The following is a 27942-nucleotide window of genomic DNA, read 5'->3' as shown; positions in this document are numbered from 1 at the left end:
TTAAAGGAAGTCTGTGTTGTATAGATAAGTTTGGAGGGAGAATCAGCAACAGTGATGACAGTAGAGTCATCACTGTATTGGACCAGTGATGACTGAGGAAAGGAAGAATAGTGAAGATGTTGAAAAGTCATCCAAGTCTCCAGATTCCATATTTTAACTGTCTGTATTTTATAATATCCTTTACTAGTTTATCATAACCCTTCTTGTTTTGCTGTCTCGAGTTGCAATAAGTCTCCTACTACAACTATCTCTATGTTAACTGCTACATATTGTATTATCTTTCTAAACATCTCTTCCCTTTTTTATTACATATGCATATATTGCAATAATTCTCATAACATGTTCTCGCCATGTTACATCAATAGTAGTAATTCTACCTGTTATGACAATAGTAATATCTAATACTTTAATTGTAACTTTATATAAGTATTCCTGAGCATGTCTTTCCCAAAATGCCATATCACATTTTTCCCCACCACACTTCAGTTTGAATTCGTTCTGACTTTGACAAAAATCTAATATCTTCTAGTAAGATGTTTCACTACCTAGCTTTTTATACCACTCCAAAATACCCATCCTTCTTTCCAACTTCTTAAAACTATTAACATTTAATGACAAAACTTTATACGCAACTCTACTTTAAAATGTGTATTCATCCTTTCCTTTTTTAAAAATATTGTACACTCTTCCTTTTCTCTCACTCTTTTACAAATTCAATTTCTCTTTTGTATAACCATGTCCCATTAACATCCTACTCACTTAAACCTGACTCTTCTTCTGCAATATTTTATATGTTTAAGCCTTCCTTCTCTATTTTTTTTGTATCATTTGTTCTGCATAAATAATGTTACTGTCTTTTTCCCATGTCTTCTAGTTATAATTTCTTTTTTATAACTGTATCCTTTTTACCTTGTTCTTCGACTTTCTCTGTTAGGCCCAACATTACTTCATTTTCTTTTTCTTCACTCCCCCCCCCCCAGATGTCCCACTTTTTTACATTTATAACATTTTTATTCACAATTTTTGGCATCATGTCCTATACCCCCACAAGAAAAACAGCATTTTTTTTTACATTTGTTAATTAAATTATCTATTTTTTCCAAACAAAAAGCATGTTTTGGCTGTCCCCAAATTCTAACCAGGCCTCTATCACATTCGACATTAATAATACTGGGAATATGTACAATACTGTCATTTTACAGTTTCAATATCACACTGCAATCCCACACCCCAGTCCATAAACCTCTGCTGTCATACACTTTTGATATATTCAGTAGGTCATTACATAAATATAATAAATGTTTTTTAGTCTCTTTTTCTACTTCAGTTCTGAATTGAATGTCATTTTTTTCTTAGTTTCCCTAAAAGATGCATTAATGTTCCATGGTGCACAGTTTTTCTTTTATATTCTTCTATAAATCTTTCCATTACCTGCCCAGTCTTGAAAATAATGTCACAAAAACTCTATTTATTAATATGTATAAATGCTCTTACCTCATTAGTTTTGATTCTGAGCATCTTAACTTCGTCCCATACCTTATATGTCCATTTCTGTATATTCCTTCTCTTCGATCCATATGTTAAACAATCCTTTTTTTCTTCAAACTTACTTCTTTCTCCTCCGTCTTACCATGCATCCATTCTTTGACAGTTTCTGCGCAGGATTTTTTTCTCAACCTTTATACATTCACTCTGTTGTATTTCTTTGTTCTGCATCCTGTCCTTCATCCCACCTCATGACATATCCTTACCATCTTCCGGCTCACTTTCACTGACCATAATATATAATCCCACAACCCTCCCGACTGGAGGATTTTAACAACACAACCTTGTGTTGCAACTTCGGATTTGAACATTTTCTGCTGGAACAACTCTTCTATGCCTACCTCCACTGCATCTGCCACATTAAGCCTGCTTTGAAAAGGCTTGACTGCCTTCTCCTTCCATCTCTGACATACCAGGTTCCTCTGTCACACTCTCTTTTACCTTCAACTCCTTCTCCAATAAAAATAATGTATCCTCTGTTTGAATAACAGCACCGAAATCACATCCACCTTTCTATTCGCTCCTCCAACCGCCACTTTTACTTAGATGTTGCTTCCTGCTTCGGATCCAGGTGCAAAGGCGGCTCAGAGAAGCAAGGAGCCAAAGTGCCACACACAAACACATCCCCCTATGGAAACGAGTAGGGGAAGTTCCCCAGTACCATGGTCAAATTCCCCCTTGTAGTACAAATACCACCTTGGGTCTGCCCCTGAAAAGTGGCTACTAGTCTAGTGGGACTAACCCAGTTAACAATGGATAAATACATAAAAAATAAATAGAGCAGCTGATTTTGTGGTTCGGTTCTAATGACCTTGAATTGGGTTTATCAGCTGGCAGTATCTTAGATGGTAGTCATACAGGTTTTTGAGTTGTATCTAGCACTGGAGAGTAATCATACTTCTTTGATAAAAGCTACTTAGGCTGGGTCTATATTACGTCGAACTTGTAGAAGTGCGAACGTTGTAATATCGAACCCAAACGTCAGAAAATACGAAAATAGTGAAGCCACAGCCATTTTCGGGGCTTTGCTATTTCCTCCACTGTGGTGAGATCTCAGATTTGGTATATTTAAGTAGGGGGGTGTGGGGCACAGCCCCCCCCTACTTTAGTTTAAGTTTAAAAGTGTAAGGTTTTTTTTTTTTGTTACGGAACAGCGATTTTTTTCCCTGGGAAAAAAATCACTGTTCTGTGTTTTTGTTGTTATTGCGTTGCGAACTTTAGGGTTCGATATTACAACGTTTGAACTCCTGTGAGTTCGACGTTGTAATATAGACCCACTTAGGCTTACTACCTTTAGGATGATGTCACAAAACTGAACCATTATGCCTACATGTAAGAAAACTAAACAATTAATCCTATACACTATGTGTATACAACCTCTTCACTCCTCCCTGTCTTATATTTGTGCATATACCTCCAACTTCTTTCTGTATTCTATATTTTTTATATCTGTACCTAATTGACATATGTTGTCTTTTAGCTTATTATAAGATACAATGCAAGTCACAAAGGAAGCGGAGTACAGCAGAAGTAAGAACAAAACTCCAAATTTAATTCCAAGAATGTGCACTTATAACATACGGATGAGCGCTTTCACCATTACAGCTTCTTCAGATCCTTGTATAAAAGTCACAGTAGACCTCCCCTTATATAAGCAGCTCAATTAATCAATTAAAAGAATTTAAACAATTAAAAGCAATGCTGGAGAATTTAAAGAACTCTCCCATATATAAACATGTTAATGTAAAGTAAGACGAAAATATATAAAACTTGCATAGTGACCTAAAAACATATAAATAAACATTCTGATAAGTTAATATTGATAAAATACATAATCAAGAACATATACAAATAAATTATAGTTCATTTTATGTGCCTGCGTTGTCTCAGCTTAGGTTTTATAGAAGCTCTATCATTCAATCCATGCCCCCTATCAGCTTTCAAACAAATGATCCAGTCAGTCTCCTTAGATTCAGTAAGATTCATAGTATTACCACCCCTCTTATTCACAACAATTATCTCTAGGACCCGGAACAAGAAAGTATGACCATTGTCATTGGTGGCTATATGTTTTGCTAAGGCATTGTGTAAAGTGCCCTTTCTCATGCGGTAAATATGCTCTCTCTGCTATAAGATACAGACTCATCCTCTTAGTTATGCTTTACAACAGAAATTAGCATTCTTATTTGCAGTTTTAAATTTGTATTCAATATTACTGCTATTTTTCTCAAGTTATTCTCTTGGGCCTCCCCTGGAAAGGGGACTTGCTCCATCAGACTATCCCAAGCAACAAATGCAAAATAAAAATAAATAATTAAAACAAAATCAATGCATGCAAACACAAATATATGTACATACATAAAATGCATAACACGCACACAAAAATGCATTGCTTACATAACAGGGCTTAGTTAACTGTCTTTGCTAATATTTGCTTTTTCTGTACAAACTACTGCATTTACTTTTAGTGCTACATTAGTTGTTTAAAAAGTAGTATATGTTCTGCTTTCAGGGCTTAGTCAAACTGGGAATACTGTTATTGCTACATTGGTTATTTCTTGTCTGTATTATACCTCACTTATCCTTCTGATTCTCTAGGGTTTTTCTAGGTTGGGTCTCTCGTATGTCTTTTCTTACTGTCTTGGTATCACCTTTTGTATATTTTCCCCCTTATCTCTTGCAACTTCTCCCGATGGGTTAAACACTCTGTTGTCATCCCATGCCCAACAGATTTGCCCAGCAAAATACCGTGTGAAAGTGTTATAAATCTCCTTAAGTTACCTGAAAAGCTAAAAAACAAAGCTTTCTAGGCTCAACTGTAGGTATTCCTTCTGCTGTAATTTATCCACACTTTGAATGTGTTTTTAAGACTATCTGCTTTTTAAAAAGTGAACTTTTAATTTAAAGTATTGCTAAAGGGCAGGTGAGCACACACGCAGGTTAGTTTTTCTGGCTGTATTCACTTGCTTCAGCCACCAGGAGGCAGCACACCGCCAGTAGTCTACCATATACCTTGTTGTTTTAACTAATAATAGTGCCAATACCTTTTAGTTTAATGTCATTTTAACTCTCAATAGTTCCAGTATATGTAGATTTAATGTTGCCAGCCACATTCTAGAGTGCTATTTAACTCATAGCATGTCTTCTGTACCCTTTATCTCCTGTTTTTAAATTTATATCTGCAATATTAACATCTCTGGCTTGCTCTCTTCTTACCTGTTCAGCTATGATTTTCACAGTTGCTTCCTTTCTGATTATTTTAGTGCTGTTTCACACTGCTGACCTGGCCTGGCCTGCTCCACTAGGGCTCACTCCGCTCCCTTACCCTACCCTCATTCCCACCCACCCCATTACAATTTCCTTTATACCATCCACTCCCTCACCTTCCTTCCCCAACATACACCGACAAACTACTTCCTGCCAGACTCCAAATACATCATTTCCTTCCCCATTACACCCTGTCCATAACCCCTACACCCTCCATCAAAATGAAACACCTTATTACCACCTCATTCCTACTTCTCTCTGCTCTAACCTTTTATCACTCACACCTTCCTTATTCTCTTTTATGCTGTCCTACCTCCTATACCTTTGACACTCATTCTACACCTTCCTGCTTTCATATCTGCCCAGCCCTTTTCAACCTCTCCACCTCTTCTCTGCACAAACCTTCTATATTGCAAATCCACCCTCCTACCTACAAATCTAAACCCAAGTTATACAAACTACATCTATGTACTACTGTACTCCTTCCCACTAATAACCGTCTCATATCTGGGGATGTCCACCTCAACCCTGGCCCCGCCCCTCTCCCCTCAATCAAACACCCCCTTATCTTCTACCTCCCTTCCTTCCCCAAACACCTTTCACCTTACCCAGCCTATTACACTAAAATCATCCATATCCAAGCACCTGGCAATATATTCTCTAAATATTCAAAGCCTAACCAACAAAAGCACCAATTTCCATGCCTGGATAATGCATACAAACCCTCACATCCTTTCCTTATCTGAAACCAGGCTTAAGCCACATATCACTAACAATGAAATTCTCCCATCAAGCTATAATATCCAGAATAGATTCCAAAAAAAGGGGGTGGGGTAGCCATCCTCCACTCCAATAGCCTCAGTCTCTCACCTTTCCCCACACCCATTCCTGACTGTTACCCAGGCGAACTCATCATCCTTAATTGCCACCTTAACCCTCACAATAAATTAGCTGTTGCCACCATCTATATCCCTCCTGGAAACAATTCATCCACTTTAGAGAATATCTTATTCCTGGGTTTCCCACAATATTTCCTATGGAACCCTCATCTTAGGCGATGTTAACCTAGATTGGTTTAAACTTAAAACGGACTCTCCACAACTCAGCATCAACCTGCATGGTTTCCATCAACTGATATTTTCGTCCACCTGCCTCCATAAAAACTTATTTTCTGGCTCCATAATTGACTGGATACTCACCAACTCCCCACACCACTACCACAACCCCACTACCCTATCAGACCAACTTAGCGACCACCTCCCAATTTTAGTCCTTAGATACACCATCTAACACCCCCCCCCAAATTCCCATCTTTATAGAGATTGACGAAAACTCTCTCATTTTAATGTAGTCCAATTCATCTCTGTTCTATCCATCATTGACTGGTCCACTCGAACAAATCCCTCTCAGTGATGCAGTTACTAGGTTCATTAGCATCTTTCTGAATACCTTGAACTCCCTTGCTCCCTCTAGGAAGGCTAGAATAAAACCCTATTATGCCCCCTGGCTCTCAAAAGAAACTAAGCTCCTTATGCTAAAATGAGATAGAGCTTGGAAAGCCTGGATCAAACAAGGGAATTACCTCTGCTACATAATTATAGACACCTCAGAAATCTTACAAAAAACAAATCAGTAATGACAAAAAGTCCTTTTATAACTCTGCCCAACTCAATAACAAATCCAACCCTCGCAAGTTCTGGTATATTATTAACAAAATTCTCTCTCCAAGCTGTCCCTCAACTCCCTGCCCTACCCAAATACATCTCCTCTGGAAACTGCTACTCTTCTCAATAAGCACTTTATTGAAACCAGTCAAGCACTCATACCTTCCAACTGTAACACAACTTCTCTGCCTACCCCTCCCATTCCTTCTAATCTGGTTCCTACTTCCTACATCAGATCTCTTCTTCACAAACTCAAACCCTGCTCTCCCTCCACTGACACTCTACCTCCTACTTTCCTCACACTTGCTGCTGACTCCATTGCCTATCCAGTATCTATACTAATCAATAGATCTATTCAGGAATCCACCGTCCCTACCCTATGGAAATCATTTTTCACTATTCCCCTGCATAAAGGTGGAAACTCCACAGACCCATCTAACTACTGACCTACAGCTATTCTATCTCCCCTCTCCAAGATTCTCAAAAAATGTATCCACTCAAAAATGTATCCACTCAAGTACCTCTTCCAGCATAATCTTCTTAGTCTCACTCAGCATGGTTTCCGTCCCCCACTCAGCATGGTTTCTGTCCCAACTACAGCACAACTACTGCCCTCTTATCCTTTACACATACCACTGCAGAGGCCCTAGACAATAACAAACACATATCATGTATCTTCCTTGACCTTTCCAAAGCCTTTGATACAGTCCCCCCCCCACTCTTATCTAAACTTGCAGATCTCAATCTTCTTCCTCCCTTGCCTGGTTCTCCAATTACTTATCCTGCAGGCAGCAGTCTGTTAAATGGCTCTCTTCCACTTCTCCACTCATACCTGTCCCAACCGGGGTACCACAGGGTTCCATCCTGAGTCCCCTCATTGTCTTTACCAATGATCTCTATACTTCTTGTAAACAATCCTCCCTCATCCAATATGCAGACAACCTGACTCTCATCTCCATCTCAGAAAATATCTCCAATCTCCACACTCTTACTCAACAGACCTTCCTATCCACTGAACAGTGGTTGTCCAGGAATCTACTCATTCTCAACCCTAAATAGACCAAACTCTTATTTTCCCCCCGATCTCTCTCACCTCAAATCCACCTTTACTATTACTTTAATAACACTATTATCCAACCTAGCTCACACTAAACTCCTTGGGGGTCATCATAGATGATGAACTCAAATTCAACTTGCACATCCTCCAAAGTGTAAAAAACTCACCAGAAACTTGGTTTACTGTATCGCAACAAAAGATTTCAAACTAAAAATGCCAGACTCTCCCTTGCACAAGCTCTTCTCCTCCCCTCCCTTCTGGATGTTGGGGAGTACTGGGGCAGCATATAAACTACTACTTTAAACAAACTCCAACAAACTTACCACAAGACAGCTAGATTTATCACAAAACTCTCCATACAATACACATCACTGCCTTGCCCTAAATACTCTCCACTGGTTAGAATTCCCCCATCTTCTACTGCTGTCATAACTTCAAATGTAACACTTCATTCTTTACAAACTTTCATCCTGCCCTGCTCTCTCTTCCTTCATCTCTATCTACACTCCTCCACGGACTCTCTGTACCTCTAATCAGCAACTGCTACAAATCTACCAACCCAAACAAATAGCTGGTAAACTCCTATATAAACACTCATTCGCCTGAGCCTCAAACAACCTCCCAAGAGACATTTGTTTCAGCATTCACCCATCCCACTTTAAAGAAAAACTGAAACTTCATCTACTGAACTCCAAAATATGTCCTTTTCAAGCCCCTACTTCAGCTCCTCACAACCCTACTATATACCTCTTCAGTCCCTCCACATACAGCTAAGTACTCCACTATTGTGGATACTTATTAAACTCGACAATCACTACTGTTGGACTTTTCATATTTATAATAGGGTTACTATATATTTTAGTCTGTAAAAATATCGATATGTATATATCATGTGTGTGCATTTCTGCTTTGACTCTCTAATGTTCTTGTATAACTGATTTTTGACCATATTTTTGACTCAAATGTTTGATTCTCTGTAAACGGTTTATTTATTTATTTTGGTGCTTTTCTCCTTGGGTCTCCACTGAAAATGGGCCACAAGCCCAGCTGGACCAACCCGGTTAACAAATGTCAATAAATAAATAAATAAAATTACATGTACACACACACACACACCAATATATGCATATACAACTTATATGTACAATAATCCATATATTTGTGTAAATATGTTGTAACAAGTTGGCACTGAAAAAAGTGGTAATGTGCCTTTAAAGGTGAACTGCAGTGAGTGCAGAACATTTCACACTTAGATGTCTAGACAGTAGTTTTGAAGACTTAGATAATTAACAAGGTCATAACTGTCAATTGTTACATAAAAGAAAACTGCCCAAAAATAGCAGATTGGGAAGTTAATTGTGGAAGTACCATCCATGAAAACTGAAATATGGGTCTGGTCAAGGTCTTGAAGCTTTGCACAATTTTTGGTGGCATGAAAACCATAGTTCCCAGAGCGCCCATATGAAGTGAACATTGAGAAAGTAACTGAAGGTACTGTTTTTATTTATTTACTTATTTATTTTTACTTTTGAAGCTAAAAAAACAAATGGGCTCCCATTTCTGTTTGTGATTTATTAAATAAATCTATAATGTACTACCTTAAGTATATTCATGAGCATACAATGGTGGATAATGCTGGCATTTTTTTGCTACAGACTTGCCTTTTTTACCCATGCAGTACTTGTACTGCTAAGTGAAACCAATACATGGAGGAACTAATACCCTACAGCCCTGCAACTAAAACGTTCCTATTGTGCTTTCTTGGTGACACAGCCAAGGAGGGATTATGACAAAGACTTGTGGATTCACCAAAAAGCTGGAATACCTACAACAACTAGTTGCACTGGTCAGTACAGCTGCTAACACAAAGCTTGTTCTACTTAGGAAGAACTGACCAGGGAGGATGACCTGAAATCTGATTTTGTGGCATTAAAGCACTGTGTCACCAAAGAGAAGTGGAACCAAGCACAACGGTCAAGTATCCTGTCATTGCAGCTCACCAAAAAGGCATCAAAAATGTACATGACATGAAAGAGACAGATTGCATGTTCTAAGAAAACGATTAGTCAAGGCAGATATAACCCTTGAAGCACAAGCTAAAGCCTTCAGGTTCTAGTCCTCCCTCCAGGTGACGGGATTACTGGCACTGCAGTGAAGCATTAGGGGGCTGCTGCACTCCTTAGTGTCTCATCCCCTGGATGAGACATTAAAATCAGGTCCCATCTACTTGAGTTGATGATAGTTCAGGTGGATGCAAAAGATCTGATGGCACCTACTGAAAAGGGTAGGAGAAATTTCCCAATGACCTTGCGAAATGCCACCTAATAATATAAATACTGCCTTGGGTCTCCTCTGAAAAGAGGCCACTCACCTAGTGGGACTAACCCAGTCAAAAAAGGATGGATACATGAAGGGACAGACAAATTCATAACTGAGCATTTAAATTCATAACTGAATGCTTAATGCAAACAAACCAGTAATGGCACAGATGCATAACTTAAGGCACATTATAAATCTCAGGTTTTAACCTGATAGTAAGAGTAGAGAAAAACATGTTAAAAATTTTAGCAGTAGGTGGGTTTAACAGAGCTTTGCCTAGTAAAATAACGTGTACTGTAAATTGATCTCAAGTGCTCTGATAAGGTATTAACTTTAGTAGAATGCTTAGTTCATTTCTAAGCAACGTGTCATTAACTAAGTGTTTCTAAGGATGAAACTGCAGTAATAAGTGTACTTTCTTTTCTGACACACACACACAAGTAAGTTAATGTCTTACATTTATACAAATGTGGAAGCAGGTTCTGTACTGAAAAGAACTCTTCTGGCAAAAGTATAGAAACTAAAATGCATGCTTTTGACAATGTGGTTCCTGTGGATCATAATGACTTTAAGTAGAACAGAACATGTTTTATGCTATTGCATTCCAACTAAGCTAGCAAAATGTATGGTATTTTTAGAAGTGGATAGAGGTGCAAGCCCTTGACTCTGGAATCATGATTTATCTTGTCAATGGTGGAAGTAATATACATTTACAGAGACAGAAATTCTAGTTAAGGGAATAATTTTGAGTGTTTTAATACAACTACTGCATCCTGTGACCATAATTCCTGGTTTAACCCGCAATGTAAAATAGGAAAAGAGTTTTTCCATTTTAAAGTACAATGGGAAATGTGGGAACAGGGATATTCACAGATACAATGTGTCAGGATGACACAGGAAGAAAGAGAGCAGCAATCATTCACTATAGGAATACTGATGGGGGACAGCAAGGCAGTTACACTCCGAGATCTGCAGCCACAGACAGAAGGGAGTTGGCAAATAAACTACAGAAGAGATAGAATTTATTTGGCGTTTCAGTTTAGATACTAAAAATGATCCCACCTGTTATCAGAATCATGCCACAACTACACAGCAACAGAAATCTGAAACAGTAAGAAATGTCAGTACAGAAATTGAGGATGAATAATAGAAAACCCTCAAGTAAAAGTCAGTTCAATGTTGAATTATACATATAAACTTATTTGATGGCACAAACAAAATAATAGGAAGGATTCTCAATACAGAGTAAGAACAGACAGTAAGATATGCAGAAGAATCCAGAGTTCTAAGCTTGCTTCTGATGGTGCATACAACAAGTGCATACAAACCAAGAAAGAAGTAAAGTAGAAGAAAAAAAAAGTCCTGGAATACCCTTGGCAGTGAAAGGGTAACATGAGGAGGAAAATAAAGTGAGTTTATGGGTTAAGCCATAAAGATGTTATCCCACAGTTTTGAATGGAGCCAGAGACACATGGAGGTAGCTCCTGTAGGAAGAGTGGAATGGTTTTATGACTTCCAATAGCTGCACCACATCTGAGCAATGTTCTATTTGTGTATACTGTAACACATAGGTGCTAAACCCTGGTAGCTTCTAGCGATGGGGGAATAGTGTGGGAAACAGTGTCAGATGCCCAAATGTATGTGATGTCACTCTGTACAGAAATACTGCTGTAATATTAGAGGAGACTGAAGTCTCAGGAGCATTCTGTATTCTGTCTTTGATCTGACAACAAGGACCACTCACCCATCTTCCCTTGCTCTATTCAATAAGTAGGAAATTTTTTTAGTTATCAGGAACAGATACTGAGACTAACTAAATACTGTTTTTCTATAACAGTGTGGAACTTTTCATAAACTTTTCATTGCAGCTGGTCCTTTTAAGAACATATTTAAGCCTGGAGAGTATTTGCACATATTTATTTGGTGATAACTCTGGCCACTCCTGAAAGCCTGGCTGTTTGGTCAACATTACCATTTGTATTAATATTAGTATCACTCAGTATAATGGGATACCCTTTTAACAACCTTATAGTAACTGACTGGTGGCAGTGAATCTACCTTATAGTCTGGACAAAGCTGGTAGAGTAGGTAATCTGTGACAGCCTTTCCTAGTTTTGTGTGTGTGTGTGAAAATTAAATGCCAAAGTGTGTGTCAGCTACTTGAGGCAGGCACACAAAGCATTGGTTTCACAGACAGGGTGCTGGAGACTTGGCTTGGACACTTGACTGAGGACCTAACTCTACAGCTGTTCCAGTGGGGAATCTTATTGGGAACCTGGAGAGAAAGATAGACAAATCCAGACCCTGAGTGTTTTTCCTGTGTGTTCTTAAGGCTTGATGCAGAGAAGTCTTCATCTGGAAATACTGAGTGTATCCATTTGTATTATAAGTGAACGTCTCTCTCCAGTGCCAGTGGTGAGGATTCAGGCACCTTGATTACTGGCCCAGAGTGGGGACATCACATATTGGTGAGCAGTGGTGTGGATACTGAACTTCTGTGGCCTGTAAGCAGTTATCACTAAAGGTGTGCATTCTCTCAGCAGCCACACTGTGAACAGTCAGAGTTTCATATCACAACAGTTTTTATTTTTTTTTAGTTTACTTTAGTCAGGGGAGAGCAGGCAAAAATGTCAGCAGAGGATTATGGCAAGCTGACAAAGAACCAGTTGGCCAAGGTGTGTCAAACCGAAGGACTGGTGAATGCCAGCCTGACTAAATAGGAAATTATTTCAGCCTTAGTCACAGCTAGCACGCAAACCAGCAGCCAAGAGGATAACCAGTCTGGTGATGGATATTTGCAGACCTCAGAAACAGGACAGTTAATCTTTTCCTCAGAGGACTTAAAAATCTGTCTAGAGAACAAACATATGGAAACAGAATCAGTAGAGAAGCTGCACCATTTGGAGGGCTGAAGAAAATGAGAAGCAGTGTCAACATGAGAGGGAGATGCTGACCCTTTGCCAGGGTCAAGCAGGTAATGGGAAAGGGAATAACTGAACCTCAGAAGCAATAAAGGTCAGTGAATTTCTTCCACAACTGACAGAGGGTGGTAATTTTGATAGCTTTATTCATATATTTAAAAATGTATATAAACAGTATAATGCTGACCAGGGGCTCTGGGTACGGTTCTTGACCCCTTTACTCCATGGTAAAGCTGTAACTGCTGTTTCTATTTACTTTACTATCCATTCATTGGCCTCTTTGGCTTTATGATACCCCTCTACTCCCATGATGCCTTGCGGCCATTAAAAACCTCCTTTGGCATTCTACGCCATGGTTCCGCTTGACTCTGTCCCATGCCGCAGCTTATGTGCCCATGCTGACCAGGTAAATGTGTTTAGTATAACAATAATCAGTATACAGTTCCAAACACTGTTTGAGAGGTTATAAAACAGGTTGAAGGAGATACAGTCTCTATTGGTGCCTATAACATGGATAAGTGATCAATGGTGTGTTGTAGTATAGTGAATTAGTGACATCAGATATTCCCAGACTGTATTTCTGTATAGATTAGAGTCATTGTCCATGCTTTATTTTAATATTTTCTACTCAAACAAGAACTGTAACTGTCTGTAGTCTTAATAGCGTATAGTTGTTCTCCATTGCCTTTTTAGCTTACAACTGTATGACTCGCTGGCCCTCACAAGCAGTGTGGCCAGTACCTAGAGTACTGCTAGTTATTTTGTCAAACTGAAAAGTCATGTAGCTTTCAGGTGCTCTGTCTAATTAGTCTCTAATGCTCTATTATAGTAAGAGTGCAAGGCCAATAATGATCGCTAGTCAGTCAGAACTGGAATTATGCCATTGCTGTGAAGATTTTAGTCATTTCACAAGTTCATTGATTCTGTTCTGCAAATTGTTGATAGTGTCACACCATGTGCTAGTCATGTTTGCCTAATATCTGCAGCCTTGAACTGTGCTAGACTCTATAGTGTTTTTTATTGCTATATTAAAGTGTTTTTATTATAGTACTTCACCGCTGCATTTATTGTGCCTATTTTATTGTGTATTTAACACAGTGCTTCACTGCTGCATGTAGTTTGCCTTATCACTTGCTGTTTCATTATAGTTTTCACCTAGTGTATACTTATTCGGTCCTTTTCTCACTGTCTAACTTTCCTCCATTTTCCCTATTTGCTTACTCTCTGTTCTATATATTCTTTCAGTTAGGCCCTGCAACTGCTTCACTTTTAACCTCTCTATTTCTCTCCTATTTTCTGTCTCCTTTTCAGTTGTCTCCCCTCAAAACTATCTATCCCCCTTATACCTATCTATCATTTTTTATCATCCTTGTCCTTCGTCTATCTTTTTTCAGGTCCCTTTGCCTCATCATAGAGGTTGCTACTCAAAAGCTCCATACCCGTCGTCAATCAGGAAGTGTACCCACCCCCAAAGTGAATTGCACTGATGGTGAAAGCCCCAGCAATACACAAGACTTGTGTATTTCTGCCCCCTTTTGAATCACTGTCAAGTTAAGTCTGTACAACCTGATTCAGCTGCAGCACATTCACTGCAACCCCCCCCATTTTGATTCTTTTTCCTGTCCTTTCCTATCAAACACTAGTCCCTCTTGCTCTGCTCACTGTAATAAAGTACTTGTCCAAACCCTTTAATTGTCTATACAGTTCTTTCTTGCTCTTGTTTTTATTTCCCTCTCACTTCCTTTCCTCCCCACTCTATGCTTTGCCTGCGCTTCTGCAGGTCTTTATTAGACCATTTTGCTTTGGGCTAAGCACTGTTTTTATTGCTCTATATATATTCCTGCTTACTGCTTCCTCACCAACATTTTAGGCATTACTAATAACGGCTAAGAGAATAGCTGCTGTATACATAACTGCTTCCTGTTAGCTCTATCTGACCTTACTGCTTGTTTCTCTTCATCCTCCTGTTCCCTCTGCTTTCCTGCCAGTGTAGCCCCACCCCATTTGCTCGAGCTTTGCTAGGGCTCACTCTGCTCCCCTACCCTACCCACCCCTGTTTCAATTACATTTATAGCTAACCACTCCCATTCCACTCTCCCTTCACTCCTCCCCACTGTCTACTCTCCTTCCTATCACATCCACTCTGGCATCTTGCACTACCACTCCCAATAATTACCTCACCCTCGAATCCCCTCCCATCTCCCTGGGAACTTACTACTTTTGGCAATCTCCCTTCTACTTACTTTATCCCTAATCACACCACATACTATCTCTAACCAGTGCTCACAACATCTTGAACATCCTCTCTCCTTTCATTATCAAAAACATAATGCTTCATCTACTACTATCTATTCCACTGCTTACTATCCTTACACTACCTACATCCTACCAGTGTCTCCCCCAACTTATATCCTAGTCCTACTCTTCCACAGTCCCTCAACCCTACTTATTTCTTCTTCCCAATAACACTCTCCCTTTTCACACATCACTTTACTCATCTCTACAAACACAAACCTTCTCCACACTTCACTTTCCTCCCAAAACTCAAAACCAAATAATATCACTCTCACCTTCCTAAGAATACTCCCTTCTACTACCATACTCACCCTACTTCTCACAGGTGATATACATCCAAACCCCAGTCCTCTTTCCAGCTGCAGTCTTCCCCTAACCCCCCTTCTTCTACCTCAACCCTGACTTCCTCCTTAACCCATAGCAACACAGCCACCAGAAACCTTAAGATCACAGTACTCAAAATATGTAGCATCTTGAACAAACTCCTGGATGACACAACACTCACCTGATATCATTGTCATCTCTGAAACATGGCTCAAATCCCACGTATCAAGTAAAGAAATCCTTCCCAAAGGTTACAATATCTTCTGCCAGGACAGACCAATAAAAAAGGCAGAGGAGTAACTATACTCTACTCAGAACACCTCTCAGTCCACCCCCTACCCTACTCCCCTCCCTTGTTTTCACCCAGCCAAGGTTCTCATAGTCGACTGTAATTTAAATAATCACAAATTATCATCGCTAATATGTATATATATATATATATATATATATATATATATATATACACATACACACACACCACCCGGTAATAGCATCCCGACACTCAAACTCTTTCTTGCCTGGATCTCCAAAACTATCTCTTATGAAACCATCATCCTAAGGGATGTCAATATCAACTGGAATACTCTCGCCTCCAAGCACTCTACTGCTAGCATTAACCTATATGGCTTCTCCCAAATCATCACCTCCCCAACTCGTACTAATCATAAATCTAATACCAGTTCTACTCCAGACTAGATACTCACCTCCCAACCCGACCATTATTACTACCCATCTACCCTCCCAGGATCACTTAGTGATCATCACTCTACCTCCATCTAGTGTATCCTATCCCAACCGCCACAATCTCGCATCTATAAAAACTATCAAAATCTATCTAATTTAAACCCCGATACATTTAATCTAACACATGCATTAATAAACTGGTCCTTCCTATAGCAACTCTCCCTCGAGGAAGCTGTACTTCAAGTCAACAGCATCTTCCTCAACACTCTCAAATCCTTGGCCCCCTATCAGAAGAGTTTGTGCTAAAAACAACTTTGCCCCCTGGATAGGCAAAGATACTCTATCCCTCAAGCAGAGGAGAGACAACGCATGGAAAACCTAGAAAAAATTCAAAACCCCATCTAGTCTCCAGCATTACAGGAAACTTCGAAATTCCACAAAAAAACAAGTCATCTTTGATTTAAAAAAAAAAAAAAAAAACTTTTATCTTAACCCTCAGAGAAACCCCCGCTTCAACCCTAAAAAATTTGGAATACCATTAATAAGCTCTTACACTCCTCCCAACCCCCTCCCAAACAGCTCATCTCTTGAGACCGCTACTCTTCTTAACTACTTCTTCATAGACACCATACAAAAGCTAATCAATCCAAACATGAAAACCTATCATGACACCCCTCCACCACTAAACCACAAAGCTCCAGTCACATTCAAAAAAACTATCTCCACATCTACCACAAGATCTCTACTCTATAAACTTAAACCCTGTTCCTCTTCTGCTGATAACCTACCTCCTCAATACCTTAACTTACTGCTCCCTCTATTGCCTATCCAGTCTCCATAATCATCAACTGGTCTGTACAAGAAAATCGTGTCCCCAACATCTGGAAAAAAATCCTATATTATTCCATTACATAAAGGAGGCAACTCCACTGACCCCTTTAACTTCAGGCCTATAGCTATCCTATCTCCTCTTTCCAAGATTCTCGAAAAGTGCATACACAAACAGCTCATTTCACACTTCACTCAGGAATATCTTTTCACCCCTACACAACATGGTTTCCATCCACATCATAGCACAACTACTGCATTACTATCCTTTGCTCACTCTATCTCTACATCTCAATAATAACAAATTAGTGTTGCGTCTTTCCTTCGATCTCTCCAAGGCATTCAACATTGTCTCTCACAAGCTCCTTCTCTCCAAACTTGCGTCCTTTAATCTCTCTACCCTACCATCTGCTGGTTCTCTTCATACCTATCTAATAGAACCCAAGCTGTCAAGTGGCTCTGTGCCACTTCTCCCTTCCTTCCTGTTCAAACTGGTGTACCTCAAGACTCCATCTTGGGCCCACCACTATTTAATATATTTACCAATAATCTCTTTCAGTCTTGCCCCAACTCAACACTCATACAACACACCGATGACTCCACCATTATCACTACCTCTGACAACCTACCCAATCTACTTACCCTCACCCAAGACACTCTACACTCAGTGGAATCATGGCTCACATCCAACCAACTTCTACTTAACCCCAATAAAACTAAAATACTTCTCTTTCTCCCCAAACTTCTTCAACACCTCAAATCTTCCTTCTCGGTCTACTCTCTAAACAATACAACCATCAAGGTTGACTCTCACACTAAACTTCTACGGGGACTACATAGATGACTAACTTAAATTTGAAATCCACATTAATAATAGCATCAAAAAGACTCACCAAAAACTATGAATGCTCTACAGAAATAAACATATTCTTAACACAAGAATCTAAAACTGTCCCTAGCCCAAACCTACCTTTTACCTACCCTATTATATGTTGCCCCTATCTTTACAAACCTCCAGAAAAATCTGTCATACAAACTCGAGCTAACATACAACAAAATAGCTAGATTTGCCACTAACTTCCCTTATTGTTCACATCACTGCCTCCCTTAAAAAAAAAAAAAATCAACTGGCTAGAATTCCATAATCAACTCCTTCTGCCTCACTCCATCCTTCACCAACCCCTTTGCCCATCCTTCACTGACAAATCTCATCTCTCCCTATGTCCCTAACTAGGAACTTCGTAGCTCCGACCAAAACCTCCTTCAAATTTCCATATCTAATAAATGCATAGGAAAAAGTCTCTATAGCCACACTGTTGCCTCTTCTTGGAACAAACGTCCTCCCAACATTAGATCTACTCAACAGTTTAGCAACTTCAAATGTGCTCTAAAGGCATATCTGCTTAATTCCTGGATCTGCCCCTGTAAAGATCCAACTTGAATCTCTTTCCTCTAGGCTAGCCTCTCCCTACTACACTGTCTTTAACCCCTTCCATTCTATACATTCCCACCTATACTTCTCTGGAACTTCTATCCCTCTTACTACCCTACATCTTACTCCAAAATCCATCCTTTTGTGGATATCCCCTATACTTCTCTGTCTTATCCTATCTCAAACTAGACTCCCTTCTTTACTTAATATCCTACTGCCCTATCTCAGCCTCCTGTCCCTGATTTGCCTATTCCTGCCATTGATTGTAAATTGATATTCTACAGCAAGTATAATCTGTATCTAAGATTGTTTACTCTCCACGCATGTATAAAAGAAACTTTATTTTTCTTCTATGCATAACTTTTTACTTGTTTGTTTGCTAAATTATGTACTTCATTGTAACAAATTATTTTTGCACTAGAGCTTTTCTCCTCAGGTTTCTGCTGAAAAAGGGCCCCTGGCCCAGCCAAACAAACCTGGTTAACAAAAGGCAAATAAATATGCTACTGATTGCTTAAATTATGATACAGTTAAAAAAAATATTTATTGGAATGTTTTAAATTAACACCTGAAGCTTACAGAAAAAAGTTTTGTGAGCATACAGATGAAAGTGTATGTGATTATATTGTTGAACTAAGCATTATTTTCATAGGTGGGTGAGTGGGTGTCAGGTCACCACTTTTCAAGGGCTGGCAGACATTTTGGTGAGGGAACAAGCCCTTTGCACTTTGCCTGAGGACATGTAAATCTGATTGCCAGACAGGGAATGCAACTCTGCAGATGAGGTGAGGGAAAAATGGGGATCTATACTTAGCAAGCAGGGCATCACTGCACAGGTAAAGGATACCCAGTGGTGCATATTGGATATAAGGGAACCCATGGTGGGCAGCCTAAACTGCCCCAACAGAGTCCGCCAGTAACTGGAGAAGTGACTAGTTCAAGCACACAGCCAGGATCAAGGGTTAAATGTTTTAAAAGTAACGAGTGGGGCCATGTAGCATATAGATGGCCACAGAGGCAAGGTAGGGAACAAAAGGTGGGGGAGCCAGCAAGTAGAAATAACAGAATGCCAGTGTTATGTTGTCTGGAGACAACAGGGGGAGCAGACTATCAACGTTTGTATCCTATCTTGGTAGATGGAACACAGGCCACTGCTATAAGAGACACAGCCTCTGATATAACTATTGTGAAGCCTGTAGTGGTTAAAAAGGATCAGTACTTTATTGGGCCATCCATACTAGTCAGAGCTTTAGGAGGGGTCCAAATGTCTTTGGCCAGGGTTCACCTTCACTGGATAGAAAATGAAGCAAGTAGGTGTGTCAGAGGATATCCCTGTAGATGTCTCAATAGGGAATGATTCTGATAATGCAGTACCTTGTGTGCATGCAATGACATGCACTCAGGCTTGGAGACAGGCATGTTGGTCTGGCAGCCTGGGGAAGACCCAGACAGACCACACCCCTGAAGCCAGGAGTGCTAATGTGGCTATTTCTGGGAGGGTGCTACCCTGTAGCAGTGAGCTTGAAGATGACCCATTGCTGCTGGTTGGTACTGATGTTCCCTTAGACATGGTGACTGGAAGGTTAGAGTGAGTGGTAGTACCCAGGCTGACAGTGAGGCACCACTGTCAGAAGATGCCAAACTTCCTGTGGAGGGACAGCTGGGAAAAGTCACAAAGAGTTGAAACCGGTTCAGCTCTCAGACCCTACATTACAAGGCTTTAAGGAGGTAGCTAAGGAGGCACCTGATTCTCAAGGAAAATATGTATGTATACTGGAACAATGAGTTACTGTACAGAGAGTGGACTCCTGAGGGAGGGCTAGAAGGTGGGGTAATACACCAGTTGGTAATGCCCAGAGCCTACCATCTGACACTTCTAACCATAGCCCATGACATTTCTTTTGCAGGACATACAGGCATAACGTATACCAAGAGACATATCCAGAACTTTTATTGGCATGGGATTGCCAAGAATGTAACAGAGTACTGCAGGACCTGTAAGCAGTGCCAAAAAGTAGGTAAGACAGGAGACAAAGTCAAGGCTCCTTTCATGCCTCTGCCTGTGACAAAGGAGCCATTTCAGAGGGTAGCTATGTATATTGTGAGGCCTCTGAGTACCCCAAGCTCCATATGGAATATGTATATCCTGATGGTAGTAGATTATGCTACTAGATGTCCTGAGGCAGCAGCTCTGTCCTCCATTGAGGCAGAGAAGGTGCAAATGCTTTGTAGGTTTCCCAAGAGAGATACTGATTGAGGTGCCAATTCATGTCAAGCCTGCTGGCTTGTCTATGGAAGCACTGTGGGGTGAAGCACCTAAAGACAGCCCTTTACCATCCCCAAACTAATGGTGTTGTGGGGAGGTTAAACTCTACACTAAAGACCATGCTATTTGCATTTGCAGACCAGTTTACGAGACAGCTGGACAAATATTTGCCCCATCTGTTTTTTACATACAGGGAGGTGCCCCAGGAATCCACAGGTTTTTCACCCTCTGAGTTGCTGTATGGCCATAGGGTGAGGGGACCTCTAGATTTGACTGGCGATGAGTGGCAGAGTCAGTGTGAATCCCACAAAGAGTCTGTTGTGGCATATATCCTACACCTCAGGACAAGGCTTAGGGAGCTCATGGGCTTGGCCCAGGAGAACCTGGCAGGAGCTCAACAGCAAAAAAAGGTCTGGTTTGACAGGAATGCTTGAGCCAGAGAGTATGCTGTGGGGGCAGCAGGAGATGGTGCTCATTCCTGTCAGACACAATAAGCTGCAAGCAGCTTGGGAGGGACCCTTCAAAGTGGTAAGGAAGATCAGTGATGTTAACTGCATGGTCGAACTGCTAGGCAGGAGGCAGTAGCACAGACTGTACCATGTTAACATGACGAAGCCTTACCATGACAGGGAGGCCCTTGTGCTAAGTATTTGCAGTAGGAGTCTGAGGGGTATCTATGGCTACATACAGCCAGCCAGCAAAATGCCAAGTTATCAAGGTGGAGCTTAAGAATGCAGGCATATGACAGGACAGTGCAGCACTGTAGTGGGTTCAGCAATGCCAATGCAGATGGATTCTCAAGACAGGGAATGGGGTAACATATTCCCAGATAGGCTTATTTATTTCAAGTCATGTTTCTCATAGGCCACTTGAAAAAATAGCTTGAGTCTTTGAAGGAGGTAGAGATGTGATGATATGGGCTAATGCAAGCATAGCTAGCTGGAGTTCTGTAAATAATGATATGTCCTTTGAATATAAAACTGATTTATACAAGATGCTTGGGTTACAAATATATTAGAACTGTATGGCACTCTAATATCAAACTGATTTTAACAAATGTTTATGTTACAAATGTATTAGAAATGTTTGGTATTTGAATATCAAACTGATTCATACAGATGCTTACTTTTCAAATATATTAGAACTGTATGGCATTTGAAAATCAATTTGTGTTTGTACATTTAATAGTATTAAAAATGTATCAACAGTGGGGCCTGCTAGATAGATAAGGAATGTACATGTGAGACTGTATGTATATATGTTAGGAAAGGACACTGGAAGAGAAGCAGTTAATCTCAGACCAGTTAGCTTTGGAAAAATCCTTGAAATTAAATTAGCTGTTAAGCCATCAACACACCACCCCAATGTACTGAATGGAACTGAAGTCAGTAGGTTTGAGAGAGGCCATTGTTTAACAGCCTCTGTAAAGAAGAGGGGAAGTACTGCAATTGTTTCAAGACTCCAATGCACTGCCATAAACATTTAGATGTAAACTGTATGTTAAATTTTTGTCTCAGCTTCAAAGGGGGGATACTGTGAAAAACTAGAGGCAGGTGATCAGTACTGAGTATTCTGTCTTGGGCCTAACAAGAAAGACCATTCACCACATCATCTGCCTTGCTCTATTAAGCAAATAGGGAATAGTAATTCTCCCAGATTCAGTGAGGAAAATATAGTGAAGCTTAGTTTAGATATTGTTTTTCTGTATTTGTCTGAGTCTGTCCATCAATGTTATTTTCAATATTTCCTGTGATTTGGACTCTGTGGTTTATTGTAAATATATATTCAGTATTTTCATGGTCTTTTATTATTTATTATTAAATATATTTAAAACTTTTATTGTGGCTGCTCCTTGTAGAAAGTATTTAACCTTCAAGAATGTTTATATTTATTTGGTGACACTATGTGGGCCACTCATGAAGGCCTAGCTGTCTTGGTCAACTACCACCCTTTGTATTAGTATTAATATTGCACAGTATAAATGGACACCCTTTGTTAAGGTCCTTAGATTAGCTGATTGTGGAGTGTCTGGTGACACTGATAACTACTACTACTAACTCTGGGCAGAAGAGGGCACAGCAGGTAAATCTGTGCCAGCCTTTCCTGTGTGTGTGTGTGTGTGTGTGTGCGTGCGTGCGTGTGTGTGTGTGTGTGTGTGTGTGTATTACTTGGAGCAGGGACATGAAGTGCTGGGTTCACAGAGAAAGTGCTGCAGGACTTAGCTTGGACACTCTGCTGAGGACTTAACCCTACAGCTGTACTGGTGGGGAGTCTTATTGGGGATCTGGAGGGAGACAGATATAAAGAAATTCAGAACCTGGGCTGTGTGTCCTTCCTTTTGCTTTTAAGGGAAATTGTGCTTGATGCAGAGAGGTCTGCATCTGGAAACACTGAGTGTATCCATTTGTATTCCAAGTGAATGTCCCTCTCCAGTGTCAGTGGTAAGGACTGAGGTGCCTTGATTACTGGTCCAGTGTGGGGATATCACACTCACATATACACTATACCCCATCAATCAGTCTCAATCTCACACATATACTGTACCCAAAAAAGACACAATAAGTCACGATAAGGCATTAGCTTTAAATGGTTTATTTTGTGTTTACAGAAATATTAAAAAGAATCACCGATACTTGTATACAGAAATATTGCATTGTAAGCATTATGAATACATTGTGTAATGAAGTGAATAAAACTGATGCCGAAGGCAATAGTAATGGAAAACTGTATGTACAAATGATAACACAGATCAGTAATAACCAGCATTATAAGAAAGTGTCCATCTATCACTGTCTACAATTAAGTGTTCTAGGCGTAACAAGCTGAAGTTGGGAAAGCAGAACTTGCTGCATTTTAAAGCTGAGAGGAAGTACTAAAGGTTCTATTTCTGTTTTTGATGAGACTATCTAGTAATTACCGAAGGAGAATGTAGAATACTTTATTACTATGTCGGACTTAGAGTAATGGATCCAAGTGCTAAGTGGTCATTACAGAGGTAAAATTATAATTACTATGCAAATGTAAAAATTTAAGAAAGAAAAGAGCAGATTTTGTGCATTTCTGACACAGACTGCATAATGAGAAATATAATAGAGTTATTTAAAAGGTGCAGAGGTTGAGTCTATAAATATTGTCCAAGGTTTCTGTAGCAATTAGGCGATAATGAAGAGACATTAATGTTAGAGATAAAAGGTTAACCACAGACTTAGTAGAATCCAACTTAAATGAAGAACTAATTCATGGAATGTACTTCACCTGCCTCAAGGCTGTATGATCTTGAAGCATTTTATATTAAGTCTGTAAGAAGAGCAGGATGTTTGCTCCCTACTTCATGTAGAACATCTATTTTAAACTTATATCTTATGGACTTTAAATGAAATGATTAGTTAAGATGGACTTGAAATATCATACTACAGCTGCCAAAAGATGTGTTACCCATCAGCATGATTTTGCATTTGGACATTTTTCATGCTCTTAGTAAGGAAGTCAAACTTTAGGTGCGGATAAAAGTAAGCTGCTGCATATTTACAGGACAAGAGAATGAGACTGAATAGGATACACTGGGAAAAATCATATACAGTAAAAAACTAGTTCAGCTGAAAACTCATTAGAAACTTGAGTGATATACAGTAACAAACAAGTTCAGGTGAAAACTCATTAGAAGCATGAGTGATACATGGTAATAAGCTCAGGAGAAAACTCATTACAAGCTTGAGTCCTATATGGTAATAAACAAGCTTGGGTGAAAAATCATTTCAAGGATGAAACAATATAACTGAAAAAAGAAAACAGCTTGAGTTGCAAAATATAGTACTAACTAATTGTACAGAAATAATAAAGTACAGAAATAATAAAATACAGTAACAGATCATTGAACATACAATACAAATCAAGAGGTAATTGACAGCCACTACTCAAGTACACAGAAGCACTGTAGATATTAATTATCTTAGATTGGCAGTACTGTTAGTGTTAGAATGTGGTGAGTTATAGGTAGTATAGTGCAGGAATAGCCCTTCTAATAGAAAAGGAAAATAAATACATGTATTACTGATAATGTTAGCCATGGCTGTCATTAGTATTGCTGGAATTGCCATATAGGTTAGTGTTGCTAATGCCATTGAGTACTGCATATATAGTGCTTTTGTTACTGCGTTTTGATTGTATTTATTACTAGCCTTCACATATGGCTGTGTATTCATCTTGCTATTTCCTAACATATCTTGCAACAAAATATGGAAACATATATGGCATTTCAAAGAAGCAGCCTGGCTTCAACAAAAGTAATGTCCAAACACGAATATGCAACAAGAGTCTGAAACAAAAGACTCCTCCTGCTAAACTCTGCCTGACATCTAAATTGACTACCTGTCTTCTGCACAGTCAAAGAGTTGCTATAAACACACAAAAAACACTGAGATAATACATGAAACTATATGCCATTCTGTTTCTCAGACATTAAAGTGTCAAGAGGTAAGAAAGGGGTAATAAACTTATAGGAGGTAAAGAAAGTGATCTCTGCAACGCCCTCCTTTTCCAAGATGTGTTGCTGATCAAATAGATAATGTATTGTGGTAAAACAAACAGCCAAAGCAAAGGCTGGACTTCATTAACTGCAGAGACAGAACAAAGGAAATTCCAATTCATGTCTGTCCTCCAAATATATATACTGCAGTGGAACTGAACTAATTTGGTCATTCTTTGTTCTGACTTTCAGTCATTTGGTCATTCAGTCATTTTGAGGCAGTAATACTTGAATTTAGTCAAATACTTCAGATTTTCATACATTTTATCTTCTTAGTCCAGTCATACCTGCCTGCTTGCTTACTGACAGGGCCCTGTTGGAGGACTGACAGCTTTCTACAGTCTGGAGAAAGAACCAGACTGTGATACTGCATCTTGCCAACTCTGGGATTGGCAAATCTAAAAATGTAGATCCGTTCTCACTGGTGGAAAGTAAAGTGCGCTAGACAGGAGCATTTAACCAGGATTCCCTGCAAATGAACTGGACTTTAACTTATTAAAGGAGCCAGCATTCAGGTGCTAGGGAGTATTACCTGCTTTGTGGAACTCCCCAAACAAAGAGTAAACAGAGAATACAAAACTATTGTGTGGTGCCCACTGAGGACCAAAAGAATTTAAGCCTGGACCCTTTAAATTTATTTTGACCACTTGGTATTCAGCATGTCTTACCATACTGCCAAAAACTACTGTAACTGATGTTTCGCTGACTTTTACACAGTACATCAAGTTAAGTTTTATTGACTGATGCCAATTCAAAACTAAATAATTTATTTCTTACGGGCTAATAAATTCTAGTTGCATACAAACCTCAAATTGGTGCATGTTGGCTGCTTTAATTTTGACTTAACTATGACCTAAAACAGTAGGATTTAAAAATAAAAACAAGTAAGTGTTGAGTCAACTTTTTCTCACCCACAATATTAAAAGTAATGCATTTATCCAAGTATTACATTCCAGCCTAATTGTTCTGACAATAGTATACTATATACAAATAGTTACAAAAAAACAACAAATAGGATGGAATTAGAGAGCAAAGCATAACATTATGAAGGGGTTAGTTTCAGACTTGTACAATGAAATATTGAGAATTTTGGGAGTACAACATATTATAATTAGCCTGGAGAACATGAGCTGAAGCAAAGCCAGGAGGTTAGCAGGTGAACCTTGAACAACACCTTCCAGGTTTGAGAGATTGATGTTCAAGCTTTTAGATACATAAGAAAAAGAATACAGGGGATCGTTATAATTCTTGTGTGATTTTCGGATGGTGTTGAGGAATTTATTCTTCAATTGAAGAAGAGCACCATTGCATTATACAAGGCTGGATGCTTGTCAGTTAATATAGGATGTTCTGAGCAGCTCTTATTTGAATGTGGGACAGGTAATTAGGGAATTCCAACCAATTCAAAATTTTGGAGGGCCAAGCAGTTGTGCATCTTATTGGGCAGCCGGGGCTTTAAATATAATGATTTTTATCACAGTATTGCTCTAATTCTAGTTGGTCAGTAGGAATATTTGTAAGAATAGAAGAGAGAAAGTACACTTGATAAGAGATGCGTCACTGCTGATTTTTTACATGAATGTTCTATGAGGCAGCTGGAAACAATGTAAAGGAGTCCTAATTTGCAATGAGTTTTTATTGCTGTACTGGATATGAATATCAAACGCCAACTGTTCATCAATGACTATACCTAGTAGCTTGGTACACAAAATAATATCTATCTGGATGTTATTTGATGAAAGGATTCTAAAATTAGTCTTTTCACCTGAGTGTGATTTCTGGGGGGTAAACGTTTACTCGCGTTAGGACTCAGGAGTGAGTGAGTGAGTGAGAACGGTTTAACCATCGGTCAATGTAGGGTAAATGAAAGCTGCATAATCACATGAGGTGTAGACATTCCAGATGCAGAAAAGATACGTGTAGAATCACAGTGGCCAAACACTGAAAAATGAGTAGGATGAACAGAAATGGCCCGAGGACTGATCTATCGGGGAACTACAAAGGACACTGGTAGATATGCATATAAGAAGGATTGCCATTTGACACACTGTTTTCTGTCAGACAGCTACCTTCTAAACTAATTTAAAGAGGAGGTAGAGAAGCCTAGGTAAAATATATATATATATAATTAATAATCAAAATCCTTAGAAAGATCAAGCAATACCGACGAAGCAAGTTTTTCAGTCATTCTGATTTTGGCTGATTGTGTTATAAAATGACAGCAAAAACTTGTGCTGTGACTGGGGCAAATAACAGTAAAGCTGTAGTTGTAATGTTACTGGGGCAAATGACAGCAAAGCTGTAGTTGTATTGGGACTGGGACAAATGACAGTAAAGCTGTAGTTGTACTGGGACTGGGACAAATGACAGTAAAGCTGTAGATGTACTGGGACAAATGACAGCAAAGCTGTAGTTGCACTGTGACTGGGGCAAACAACACCGAAGCTGTAGTTGTACTGTGACTGGGGCAAATGACAGCAAAGCTGTAGTTGTACTGTGACTGGGCAGAAACCATGTTGTAAAGGTGAGAGCAAATTATTATTTAATATGTGCTGATGAATCTGGGTATAAATGCATCTCCTGGGTAAAAGTAGGGCAGAATGGCAGCTTGATGACCTCTGGACAATTCAGTGGATTTTCTTCCTTTATGTAGAGGAAAGATAAAAAAAAATTGTTTCCATACTTTAGGGACAAAAGACTCAGAAATGGGCCTATTTAAAAAACAGATACAGCATATCCTAGAGGTCCAACAGCAAGTTTTGGGCTTCTAGCAGGAAGATCACCAGCAGCTAGAGTGGAGGGTTTTAGTTTTTTT

At 39.4% G+C, this 27942-nt stretch overlaps 1 protein-coding gene across 3 annotated transcripts in view; it reads right to left on the bottom strand.

Annotated features, from left to right (window-relative positions):
- Positions 1 to 27942, bottom strand: part of HPDL (4-hydroxyphenylpyruvate dioxygenase like) — a 555822-nt gene that overhangs the window by 79736 nt on the left and 448144 nt on the right. Inside the window, exon 5 of one of the 3 annotated variants that reach the window (XM_044056864.1) lies at positions 25928 to 25980. The exons of the other annotated variants lie outside the window; for them this stretch is intronic. Within the exon in view, the coding sequence (XP_043912799.1) occupies positions 25974 to 25980 (7 nt within the window). The 3' untranslated portion in view covers positions 25928 to 25973. Of the gene's footprint in view, positions 1 to 25927; positions 25981 to 27942 lie in introns of those variants that run through there. 3 annotated transcript variants of the gene reach the window in all.

Source organism: Protopterus annectens, chromosome 14.part0, assembly GCF_019279795.1.
Source record: "Protopterus annectens isolate FY-2018-M chromosome 14.part0, PAN1.0, whole genome shotgun sequence".
Taxonomy (NCBI): Eukaryota; Metazoa; Chordata; order Ceratodontiformes; family Protopteridae; genus Protopterus; species Protopterus annectens.
Note: the sequence above shows the minus strand (reverse complement) of the source record. Positions and strands in the feature narration are given on the sequence as shown.